General features: G+C 42.4%; 1 protein-coding gene across 1 annotated transcript; it reads left to right on the top strand.

Moving 5' to 3' along the window:
- Positions 1-533: 533 nt before the first annotated feature.
- Positions 534-12357, top strand: LOC147334091 (uncharacterized). Its single transcript, XM_086286585.1, has 9 exons — positions 534-564; positions 1164-1199; positions 1326-1589; positions 1669-1914; positions 1993-2184; positions 2330-2419; positions 6977-7072; positions 9392-9475; positions 11568-12357. Exons 1-9 carry the CDS (start codon positions 534-536, stop codon positions 11609-11611), a joined length of 1083 nt encoding a protein of 360 aa, XP_086142711.1. The 3' UTR covers positions 11612-12357.

The raw sequence follows: 12357 nt of genomic DNA, 5'->3' as shown, positions 1-12357 counted from the left end.
CAGTTTGGATTCAGGAGACAGACACTATCTCTACTTTCAAGATTAGGCTTAAAACTTTCCTTTTTGCTAAAGCATATAGTTAGGGCTGGACCAGGTGACCCTGAATCCTCCCTTAGTTATGCTGCAATAGATGTAGGCTGGTGGGGGATTCCCATGATGCATTGAGTTTTTCCTTTCCAGGCACTAAGTGTTTATAAACCTTAAACCACATTTTAATTATTCATTATTATTAATCTAAGTTCCTGATCAAATGCGATTGTCCACTTGTTGGGTTTTCTCTGTATTATCTGCGTTTGTGACTGTTGTTGGGATTTGACCCTAGATAAATAAAACTGAATTGAATCAGTAAATGTTGGATTAAATATTGTAACTGGTTGTAGTCTTTTAAAATAGCTTTAATGCATGAATCTCAAAGACACACGCTCTGTGAACGTTGTGTTTGTACAAATATAGAAAGACTCAGAGGAAGAGGGCGGGCTTTGCTTGGTGTCAGTGACAGAAATGAAAAAAAGCTCAAATGAGTGAGAAGGACGATGAAGGAAACATCTGTGCTGTGTCTGCTCTGTAAGTAGAATCTCTGTGTTTGTTTGAATTCTTGTACTTTGACTGTCTGCTCTCCTGATAACTGATGATGGAGGAGAAGACATGAAAAACAAATCAGGCTGAATTCAAGTTCAAACACCACGAGGACCAACTGCAGGTCTGAAGTTTCACAGAGTTACTGATGAATTTATGAGTGAAAAGCTGAAATAAAATGTTGGTGTTTGTGTGAACAGAGCAGAGGACAGACCTTAGTTCAGTACTAGTTGTTTGTATGTATTCAGTGTAACTATAATGTAACTTGAAGGACTTCCTTGTTCTACAGTAACTCCAGAAGCAGCTCATGAAGCATGAAATGATGTGATCAGTTTTATTTAATAATTCTGATCATCGAGAAGTTGAAAAGTGAAATCCTGGAGTCTCTGGTTTAGTACGAGCAGCTTTTTGCTGACCTGGTTTAGATCCACGTTTCCTCTGACAGGAAGATCAAACTGGGCTGTAGGCGACACAACATGGAGAGTTTGTTTCTGTCTTAGAGGGAAACATCAAATAATACAAAGTTGTTCTGAGTGATCACCTTTGTGTGTTTATGTCAAATCAACCTGAGTGTTGTTTCTCTTTAGTTCTGATCTCACTGCTGAGCTGCACAACAAACCAAGGTCAGTAACCTTCTTCTGTCACAGTTTAAACCTGATAAACTCTGACAGGTTTCACACATTTGGATTAAAACTTTCAGTAAAGATCTCAAAGACGTGATCATCAGTTTTTCATTTTAACCCTCACAGCTCGTCTGACTGTGAGTCCCAGCAGCTCTCAGTTCTTTGAAGGAGACTTTGTGTCTCTGAGCTGTGAGGAGGACGACAGCTCTGCTGGATGGACTCTGAGGAGAAACACAAGCAAAAAACAGAGGACTCAGTGTGGAGGAGATGGGTGGGGAAAACCAGCTGGTTCTTCCTGTAACATCACTGTTTTCACCCAGGACAGTGGAGTTTACTGGTGTGAGTCCAGAGAGGGTCCCATCAGTAACATGGTTAACCTGACAGTCACTGGTAAGCTGAGTGTGTGGAGTTAGTGTTGATGAAGCTGTGTGTAAATGGATGAAATGCTGTAGTTTGTCTCTGTGTTGAGGTGGATCAGTGATCCTGCAGAGTCCTGTCCTCCCTGTGATGGAGGGAGATGACGTCACTCTGCTCTGTAAAACAAAGACCACTCCCTCCAACCTCCCAGCTGCTTTCTATAAAGATGGCTCCCTCATCAGGAAGCAGCCTACAGGTCACATGACCATCCAGCATGTTTCCAGGTCTGATGAAGGCCTCTACAAGTGTGACATCAGCGGTCATGGAGAGTCTCCATCCAGCTGGATCACTGTCACAGGTGACACACTCACCTGTCTGTGTTTCTGCAGCTTTCAACATTCACAATAAACTAATGATTACATGTTGTTTATTTCAGGGAAACCTACAACCACATCTCCATCTACTCCCACACCTGTATCTACATCCACCTCTATCCCTACATCAGCTACTCGCCCTGGTTCTTCTGTTCTTCTTCATGTGTTAATCTCTGTTGGATCAGTGTGCGTTTTGGTGCTACTGGTGTTACTGGTTCTACTGGTGAGACAATGTAATCACAGAAAACCTGAAGGTGAGACTTTCTGATCTTTCATGCAAGGAATTTGATTTGTTGAATAATCTAAACATTTATTACGATTACGTGTTAGTGTTTATATTGTGTTTCTGTGCAAGTAACTTTTAGTTTTTCATACAATGGTATTACTGTTAAATTTCAGCAGATCAAGGCAAAGCTGCACGAGATGATGTCACATACAGTGATGTCAAAATATCACATCGCAGACAGCAGCCTGTGAAACACAGCAGAGGTAATAACGTTTGGTGGGTGATGTGGTTTTCCAGTGTGGAGAAAACTGTGTTTATAAAACGGTATCACTTGAAATTTTGATATTTTGGAAGAGTTCAGAGAAATGCTGAGTGGAAAACTACAACACTAAGAACCAATATTGATGCTGTTTGAGTGACAGTTTCTGTAACATGTAATTGTAGTAAACATGTTGGTCAGTGAACTTACAAGACTGTATATCAAAGATGGAAAAGAGCACCATGACTTCATATACTGGTTTCAGAAACTAAAAGTTAACATTTTTAACAGCATCATGTTAGCTTTTATAGCCAGGAGAGACTCTATTTATCAGCTATCAGCTAATGTTAGCTAGCTTGGTTATCAAGCTTCTCCATAGACTGTATGAGACAAACAGAAAGGGACTGATAGCTGCTAATTAGAGCTCAGTAACATCAAAATAAGATCCTAGAATTCCACTCAGCAGAGGTGCAGTTCAGGGACTCCAACAGACAAATAGGCCACACCAAGGGCTTGGATTTGGCATGGATGGTAATTTGATCTCTTCAAGTAAAGAAAAACAAAACCCATAGAAAGAAAAAAAACGATCTGTCAATGTCTCATTCACCCAGCGGTGCAGAAAGAGTTAAATTACGTTCTCTACTGGAGTACTACATCATGTGACAAATATGGCCAATGTGATTGGCTGTGCCTCTCAGGGAGCTCTGTTTAGTTTTAGCAGCGACAAACCTGCACTGAGAAGACCTGCAAGGAGGAGAGGAGGATGGCAGCAAAAAGGAAGAACCTGGATATAAGAAAGTATTTTTCAAAGAAGATAAGATAAGATAAGATGACCTTTATTAGTCCCACAGGTGGGAAATTTGTTTTGTTACAGCAAAAGTGCAAAGTTATGTAGCAGAAATTAGAAAACACTGGAATGCAATAAAATAAAATAAAATACTATATACAATAGAATAAAATAGAAATACTATATACAACTGAGTAAGAAAATACAAAAGTACAACTTTGTCAGAAGAAGAATTGTACAAGAATTGCACATATAGCAGTCTTATTGCACATGTGAGGGTTTGATCAGCTGCAAAAGTCTTTGTTGTGGAGTCTGACAGCAGTGGGGAGGAAAGAGCTGCGAAATCTCTCCGTCCCACACCGTGGGTGCCGCAGTCTCCCACTGAAGGAGCTGCTCAGTGCTGTCACAGTCTGCTGCATGGGGTGGGAGATGTTGTCCAACAGTGATGACAGCTTAGCCACCATTCTCCTGTCACTCACCACCTCCACTGGGTCCAGAGGGCATCCTAGGACAGAGCTGGCCCTTCGGATCAGCCTGTTCAGTCTCTTCCTGTCCCCGGCAGAGATGCTGCCGCCCCAGCAGACCACACCATAAAAGATAGCAGAAGCCACCACAGAGTCATAGAAGGTCTTCAGCAGTGGGCCCTCCACCCCAAACGACCTGAGCTGCAGGTACAGCCTGCTCTGCCCTTTCCTGTAGAGGGCGTCTGAGTTATGAGTCCAGTCCAGTTTGTTGTTCAGATGAACACCAAGGTACCTGTAGCTGTCCACAGCCTCAATGTCCATATCTTGGATGTTCAGTGGTTGCAGTGGAGAATGCTTGTGCCTGCGGAAGTCTACCACCAGCTCCTTGGTTTTGTTGGCGTTGATCTGGAGGTAGTTCAGCTGGCACCAGTCCACAAAGTCCTGAGTCAGTCCTCTGTACTTCTTGTCGTCCCCATCAGTGATGAGGCCGACTATTGCAGAGTCATCAGAGAACTTCTGCAGGAAGCACTGGGTGGAATTGTGGGAGAAGTCTGCAGTGTAGATGGTGAAGAGGAACGGAGCCAGAACCGTTCCCTGTGGGGCCCCCGTACTGCAGACGACCCTGTCCGACACACAGCCCTGAGTCCTCACATACTGTGGTCGGTCGGTGAGGTAGTCCAGGATCCAGGTAGTGAGGTGATGGTCCACTCCAGAGTTCTCCAGCTTGTCCTTCAGAACTGAGGGAAGAATAGTGTTGAAGGCACTGGAGAAATCAAAGAACATGATTCTCACAGTGCTTCCAGCGGTCTCCAGGTGAGCGAGGGAATGATGTAGGAGGTGAATGACGGCATCATCCGCTCCAATGCCAGGCTGGTAGGCAAACTGAAGTGGGTCCAGTGATGAGCTTGTTAGGCGCCGAAGCTGAGCCAGGACCAACCGCTCCAGGGTCTTCATCAGGTGGGATGTCAGAGCCACCGGCCTGTAGCTGTTGAGGTCCTTGGGGCGTGAAGTCTTTGGCACTGGTACAACACAGGAGGTTTTCCAGAGCTGTGGGACTCTTCCCAACCTCAGGCTCAGGTTGAAGAGGTGCTCCATCACCCCACACAGTTGGTCCGCGCAGGACCTGACGACCCTCGAGCTGATGCCATCTGGGCCCGCTGCCTTCTTGCCATTAATCCTCCTCAGTTCCCTCCTAACCTGGGTGGTTGAGAGAGACAGGCTGGAGCCTTGTGTTGAGTGTGTATTGGATGTTGTTGTTGGGGGTGGGGGGGAGTGAGCAGGGTGAATAGAGGAGGTGTGAAGTGTCTGAGGTGTCAGAGGTGGAACAGCAGCAGTGGGGGTGGATGAGTCTGCAGCCGATGTTGGAGCCTCATGGCTGAATCAAATCTGTTGAAGAAATGATTCAGTTCATTTGCCCACCTCAGATCCCTCCCAGGCAGAGAGTTCTGATGTTTGTGGCCTGAGATGGTTCTGAGGCCTCTCCAGACTTCAGAAACTATGGCTGTAATGTGACAAAATGTGGAAAAGTTCAAGGGGGTCGAATACTTTTGCAAACCACTGTAGTTTACAGAGGCTGTTAAAATTATATGTTGGTGACACAATAATTTCACCCCAATGGTACTGACATATTCATAGGGTTAATTTTTGAGACAAAATATCATGAGGTAGTCATGAGTAACGTCATTTTTTTAACTTGTAGGCCTTAAAAGCCTACACTGGTGTTTTTATAAGTCATGTTTGACTTTCTGAATAGTTTCTGGGATGCTTAGAACTCAAATTGCACTGCTGGAAATATTTTATTTTGATGAACCTGCTGCTTTCTTTGCAAATTTGCATCATAAGATTGTTTTTCGTTTTTCCTGCAGTATATAAAAATTGGTGTATCTCAAAAATAAAACTATGAAGACACTCAAAATAAATTTCCTGTTGTTGTAAACTATGTTTTGCAACTTTTTTGTATTTAAAGTTTTGAGGGATAAACCTCTTAACCCTGGAGAAACCATGGGGTCAAATTTGACCCCATGGTTTCTCCAGGGTTAAATTTCTCCAAGTAGAAATATATGTTAAAAAAAAACCAAAAATGATTTTCAATTTCTTTGTAGTTTATTGCACTTTTTTGCAATTTATGTCGTTACTATGGACTTAATGCAGGCATATTATTAAAATTTGGGCTATAACGGTTGTATTGATGTATAGCAACTTGAAATGCTCCCAAAAATGGCACTGCAGCATGTAAAAATATAAAGATGAGCTCTGGCGGCCTTGGTTCTATGGTAGGTGTACCTGATCTATATGTTATATGGCTGAAGTAAACTAAAGCCTAAAATACTTAGTCATGTGTTTAATAGTATTTTAACATTATATAATTCACATATAAAATTGTAATTTTAAATGGTTTAAAAGCAGGTAGAATAGCATATGTAGGCAAGTATATTTACTTCTCTTTTTTTTTTATCAAGAAGCAAAGACAAAAGGGGGGAAAAAAGAAACAGGGAAGGTTTCATTGGTGAATCATCCATCCTCACCAATGCCAAAACCAAATCTACACCCTTGGGCCACGCCCCTAATTATGCAAACTTTAAGCCTCAATAACATTTAAACAGGTCAGTTATAACAACAATCACCTCATGTACAGCAAATGAATATCAGTCTGTCTGTAGATTTTCACACCATGTTAAGTTCTGTGTTTGCTGAACGGTGTGTTTGTCGTCTGTGGTTAACACTAACGAGTCTGCGACTGTTTCTGAGAAAGAAACGATAAGAGCTTCATCTGCAGGTGTTTCAACACAGAGGTGTGAATGTTAAATAGAGGAAGAAATGTGTGAGTTATTTGTAAGAGTATTTCTGTAAACTCACACAGGTCAGACACTGTTATCATATTCACAAAATATGAAAGACTTAATTATTATTGTAAATTTTCTATTATTGTAAAGTAATTTCCTGCAGTATTGTTCACAGTTTTCCTTTTAAGATTTACTCTTTCATATTTATGACACCAGCATAAGAAATTCCTTCTGGCTCACTATCTAAATTCTGAATTTATCTTTTATAAAGTCAATAATTTAACAGTTTGTCTGGCGTCCTGTTATTCTGATCAGCTGACATGTCTGGCATTCAGTTCGTCCTTTATCAGGTCTCTTTACCTCACATTTTAATTCATGTTGAACTATTTTAAACTTTTAAAATAACCTGAGCAGTAACTGAAAACACTCTGAGTGTTTCATATAAAGATTTGTGAGTGGCAGCAGTTTCATGTCTGTTATCAGCTGTTCTGTCTGCAGTGACGTCCTCTGTGTGTTTTACTGTGCAGACACTGATCCAGCTGCAGTTTACTCAGCAGTGAGAACTGAAGACGTCACTTATGGAAAAATCATCACAGACAAGAACAAACGATCACAGACGAGAGGTAAAGCTGCTCTTCTTCACTTCTGCATAAAAACGTCCTGATGATGTTCATGTGGTTTTTATCCTTCTGTGTTTGAGTGTGCTTCTGCAGTCGCACAACTTCAGCTGCAGCTCACACACAGGTTGTTAAAAGGATGACTTAGTTGTCAACATGAGTCCTATAAATAAGGCCAAACAGACCAAAGAGTGTTTTCAGCCACACTGTCCTTTAATTCAATTTTACAACATTGTATTTTAGTTTTTGCAAACCACAACAGAATCTTCCTGTTGTTGGCTGCTCTCAGTCTGAAACTGCAGCCATGTTTATCTGCCTGCTCGTTTGGAGCCACCTATAAGAAGCTCTTGAAGTTGACAAAAACTAAGCATAGATTTAGAGGAGACTGTAGCTGCGCCAGAGTTGTGCAATGATCTGCCCTTCCACGTTAGGCCTTGTCTCTTTCTGAGTTTAAAACTTTCACACTTTTTAAGAGGTTGACTGTAATTTTTTTCTAATTCTCTATTTTAAACCTGATTGACTTCATTTTCTGTTCATGCTTTTTGTATATGAACAGCACTGTGTGAACCCTGGTTTATTTTAAAGGTGTTATGGTACGAGTCTGACAACACTGATGAGAACATGTCGCCTTTCGTGCTTGTGTTTAGTGTGTCAGTCTGCACTGAGAGAAGATGGCGGCTTTGCTTTTAACACAGACGCCTCACAAATCTATCCTTTCACTGATTGGCTCACAGCAAAGGTGCTGAGAGGAGAAACTGTGACGAGCAGTTTATAAAAAATCCCCACTTACTGTGTGTGCGATGCTTCATTACAAATACTGTTTACACACAGTAAGCGCTGCAGTGATTAAACATCTTCTTCTTTGTCTGAACACAAAATATTTATTGGTGAGAAGTTTCCACATTACTAAAGCTGCTTCTTTCACACGAGGATGGACTCAGGTGCTGCACCAAGGCCCAATGTTGGATTGAAGGATTCTGAACTGTGAATTATTCCCAATCAGATTTTCTGTGGAACATGAAGCTCAACTTAAGTTTCCCACACTGAAAGTTGGAGCACCAACTTCCCCTGAGTTAGTAATCCAAGATGGCAGCACTGAATGAAAACAGCAGTAAAAGTGTAAACTTTAAATCTGTCCTGTCACTGCTGTGTGTTTGTGACTCGCTAAATAATCCAAACACAGAGCAGTGACCAGGCTCTATTCATTAAAGTGTTTTATGAGGACAAATAAGTCAGTATTGTGCTGTTTGCTACTGATACCTGAACGGCTCTAAGAACCAAAATAACTCCTTTATTTTTGTCTCGTTGGCTGTGAAGTGTCTGGAGCCCAGCATTAGTCTGATACCAGCTGCAGCACAAACTGCTTCAGTTAATAAAAGTGCAAGAAGGTGTTTGTGGTTCACAGCAGAGGTGCAGAGAGGAGAAAAAAACAGTGAAACCCTAAATACTCCCCCACCCGCCTCGCACACAAGTGCAGCCTCAGCATCATGGAAACTATTTAAAAACTGTAAACTACATAATGGATAAAAACTAATGAACAAAGACTAAAGCAACCTTTCTACGTTCTCCCAAACTGCACAGCTCCTTAGTGCACAGAGCTCATTCATGTCAGCACTGACTGGTGACACAGCTCTGCAATAAAAACTGTTTTCCAGTCTGTTTGTCCTTGTTTTAATCGTTCGGTTTTGTCTGCCTGATGGTAACAGTTCAAACATGAGCACAGTCCAAAGAAGCCATGATGATGATATTAGCCTTTTTGAGGCAGCAGGAACTATGTAGGTCCTCCAGAGTTGGGAGAAGCCATCCAGTAACCCTGTGGAGCTCCTTTTTCTGTGCAACAGCAAAACCACACACAAGCAATACACTAACATGTGGAGCCATGGTATGGGGATCTTCCTGAGGACCCTCAGGAAAGTCTCTGCTGTGATGTCTTTACCCAATCCGTGTTTAGACCCTGGGTCATTTCTGCCTGAAGTAAACTTGCAGAAACAGGAAGTCCTGACCCTCTCCTCGTGGTCAGTCGGTGATCAGGTCGTTTGTCCTGGACACTGTGGTGTCATCAGGGTTCATCAGATTATAGAGCAGGGGCTCAGCACACAGCTCTGTGAGGATCCAGTGTTGAGCTGCAGGGCTGTGTCGGCCCACTCTGACCCACTGTGGGTGTTGACAGCAAGTTATTGATCCAAAGATACCAGGTGTGTGGCAGTCACAGAAACACACACAGTGTGTGTCTGACTATTATCTGTAACATGTTTTGTCATAGCTGTAATGTGTCAGCTGTTCTGTCTGCAGTGACAGTGTGACTGTGTGTGTTTTACTGTGCAGAGACAGATGCAGCTGCAGGGAGAACTGAAGACGTCACTTATGGAAAAATCATCAAAGAGAAGAAAAAGCGATCAGACACGAGAGGTAAAGCTGCTCTTCTTCACTTCTGCAGTCAGGTATTTTTTTAGAGCTAAACATTAGAGTGCTAATGTTCCCCTGGAGCTGTCCTGGACACGTCAGGGGATAAAACCTTGGGATCAGGAGGAAGATGACTCCATGTGATCTCATGACCTGGTGGAGCTCCTACCTCCGTGTTCATAGTAACTGAGCTCTGAAAACAATGTTTGAAGATAAACTCTAATAAGAAGTTTGTGCATAACTAAAGCTGCTTCTTTCACAGTGAGGATGAACTGAGGTGCTGCACCAAGGCAGATTAAAATATTGTAAACTGTGTCCAAAGCTGCACAGACAGGTTTCAGAGTCTGCTGGTGGTTCCTGTTTTTTAAGTAAATGGCCTGTATTTGTATAACGCTTTACACATCCAGTCATCCACCCATTCACACACTGGTGATGCCAAGCTACATTGTAGCCACAGCTGCCCTGGGGCGCACTGACAGAGGCGAGGCTGCCAGAGACTGGCCTCTGACCACCACCAGTAGGCAACGGGTGAAGTGTCTTGCCCAAGGACACAACGACCGAGACTGTCCAAGCTGGGGCTCGAACCAGCAACCTTCTGATTACAAGACGAACTCCCAACTCTTGAGCCACGAAGTCTCACAGCTCAGCCTGTTGAGGTGGAGAGAAGAGAGACTTAAGCTGATGAGCTCTGTGGGTTAAAGGTTTGAGTTTTGTTTATTTCATCGATGTCTCACAGCTAAACTTTGTGGAGCGTGGAAGTGCTGTAACTTGTTGCTGAGATGGTTTCCAGTAAAGTCTGACTTACGTGTTTTCAGCTTGTCAAACAATCTCTGCGGTAAAGTCTTGAGCAAAGTTTGCAGCTCGGTTGATGGCACCTTTGTTTTTCTCAGAAACACTTCATAGTTCTATCCGATCAGTCATTGGTTCACAGCACAGGTGTTAAGAGGAGAAAAAAAACTGTGAAACCCCCATCAGTCATTAAAGTACTCCGCCACTCAACTGTGCAATGATCCATCACAACAGTCATGACAACTACTGAAGAAGTTTACAAAGAAAAACACCTACAAACTCACAAGTTATCCAAATTGCACAGCCCCATGAAGCACATGTAATGTCCACATGCCTAGCACGGGAATAAAAAGGGTAGAAGGACACCAAGAGCCTTTATACACTTGGACCTACTCAGGTCACCTCGACTTGGGGTTTTCATTTGGTGGAAGTCCCTGGTACTGTTTATTATTATTATTATTATTATTATTATTATTATTATTCTGTTTTTAGCACCTGCTAGAAGCCAGAGTTCTAAGCAATCTGAAAAGAAAGAACAAAAGAAAAAATAAACAGTCTCAGGGGATAATATTCTTCATGAGGACCCTGCAGAAGAAGTTAAATCTCTGCTTTGCCTTCTTAACCACACGTTCAGGCTCTTGTTGTTGTAAAATCCCAGAAACTGGACGTCTGTGACCTTTTCCACACAGTTCCTGCTGATAATTACGTGCTTAATCACAGTGAAGTCCATGGTCCTGTCTCGTGTCCTGGACATTTTGGGGACCAAGTAGTTGTCTTTAAACCACTGAGACAGTCGCTGGGTAGACTCATTGTCCCCAGAAATGACACCGACCACCGTGAGTCAACTGCAAATCTGATGAATGTGTTGCTGGGATGGGAAGAAAGTATGGAGCAGGGTGCTCAGCACAGCTGTAGAGGTCTGAGGTCATACTCTCACCCTCTTTGTGCATCGTGATGGGAAGCCGTCGATACAAAGTCATAATATGTGGCGTCATTTTCACAAAAAAATAAAATTCTCCAATAATAAGACGGAAACTTTGCCTAAATATGAGAGCGAAGCTGGAAGCAGCAAATCATTCATCTTTTAAAATGTGACTTAATGCACTTGCTTAACAAATTGTTGCAGCTCTGTGGGCTCCAGGCTCAGTTCTGTGAATCAAACAGGCACCTAAAGTGTGATTTGTATCTGAACTGGTTCCCAGTAAAGTCTGAACTGGGACTGTGTGTGATGCAGAGAGGTTGGAGGTCTTTATTGAACTGCAAAGCTTGTAATCATGTTTCCTGTTGTTTGAACTGTGTTTGTGTTCAGACTTTAAACCAGAGCCAGACGTCGTCTACTCTTCACTGAAGTAGTCCACCAGTCCAACCACTGACGTCCAGCTGCTGGTCTCTAACTGGTCCTCCCAGCACCTCAGAGCAGAGGACATCCACAGATTTCAGAGATTTTTACATGTTTCACTTTCATTTCTCTGTTAATTCGACTCAAACAAGTCATACTTCCTTAGTCTACGAGAAACAAACCATAAAGCAGCTGACATGAAAAAAACAACAGATTTAAAAGTTGTCAGTTTCTGGTAGCAGCTGAAATGTTTTCATGAGTAAAAACTAGTTTTTCTCCTTTTTGTATTTGTTTGTTCTAAACAAAAACAGCAAAAAAGCCTAATTAAAATGTTACAATTACCAGTAAAAGAGGAGAAAACCCGGCTTCTGTCACCACGTGGTCGCCACTGAAAAGGTTTTTTTTTTAAATCTGCTGCCATCTACTGGCTACACTGAGTGTTACAGCAGAGCAGCTGCTTTATAAATGAAAAACAGAACAAGAAGTCAGTGTTACTCTGCCATCCAGAGGAAATATCTGGCTGTGCATCATGTTTCTGAGATTTTTACAGTAGCCTCAGTTTTCTGTGAATTCCTTTTCTTTTGGATGTTCCCTTTACTGGTCTCCATAGTGACTCGTCAGCCTCCATCCCAGCATCCTCCTCCTTCTAACCAACCCTCTGTTGTATTTCTATTCTCCTCCTGCCTGCAGCTCCATCTTCATGGAACGCCAGGACTGCCATAATGAATTAATTAAATACACCATTAAATAATTACTTAAA

Source organism: Aulonocara sp. 'chitande type north' Nkhata Bay, linkage group LG3 (assembly GCF_057382095.1).
Source record: "Aulonocara sp. 'chitande type north' Nkhata Bay isolate Kocher_YH1m ecotype deep benthic linkage group LG3, A_spYH_male_GT1.1, whole genome shotgun sequence".
NCBI classification, from domain to species: domain Eukaryota; kingdom Metazoa; phylum Chordata; class Actinopteri; order Cichliformes; family Cichlidae; genus Aulonocara; species Aulonocara sp. 'chitande type north' Nkhata Bay.
Note: the sequence above shows the minus strand (reverse complement) of the source record. Positions and strands in the feature narration are given on the sequence as shown.

Excerpts from the sequence above, each read along its gene's own strand:
- LOC147334091 (XM_086286585.1), top strand. The coding sequence starts at position 534 with ATGAAGGAAACATCTGTGCTGTGTCTGCTCT. Across the intron at positions 565-1,163 it reads ATCTGTGCTGTGTCTGCTCT|TTCTGATCTCACTGCTGAGC; the intron begins GTAAGTAGAATC and ends GTTTCTCTTTAG. Across the intron at positions 2,420-6,976 it reads GCCTGTGAAACACAGCAGAG|ACACTGATCCAGCTGCAGTT; the intron begins GTAATAACGTTT and ends TTTACTGTGCAG.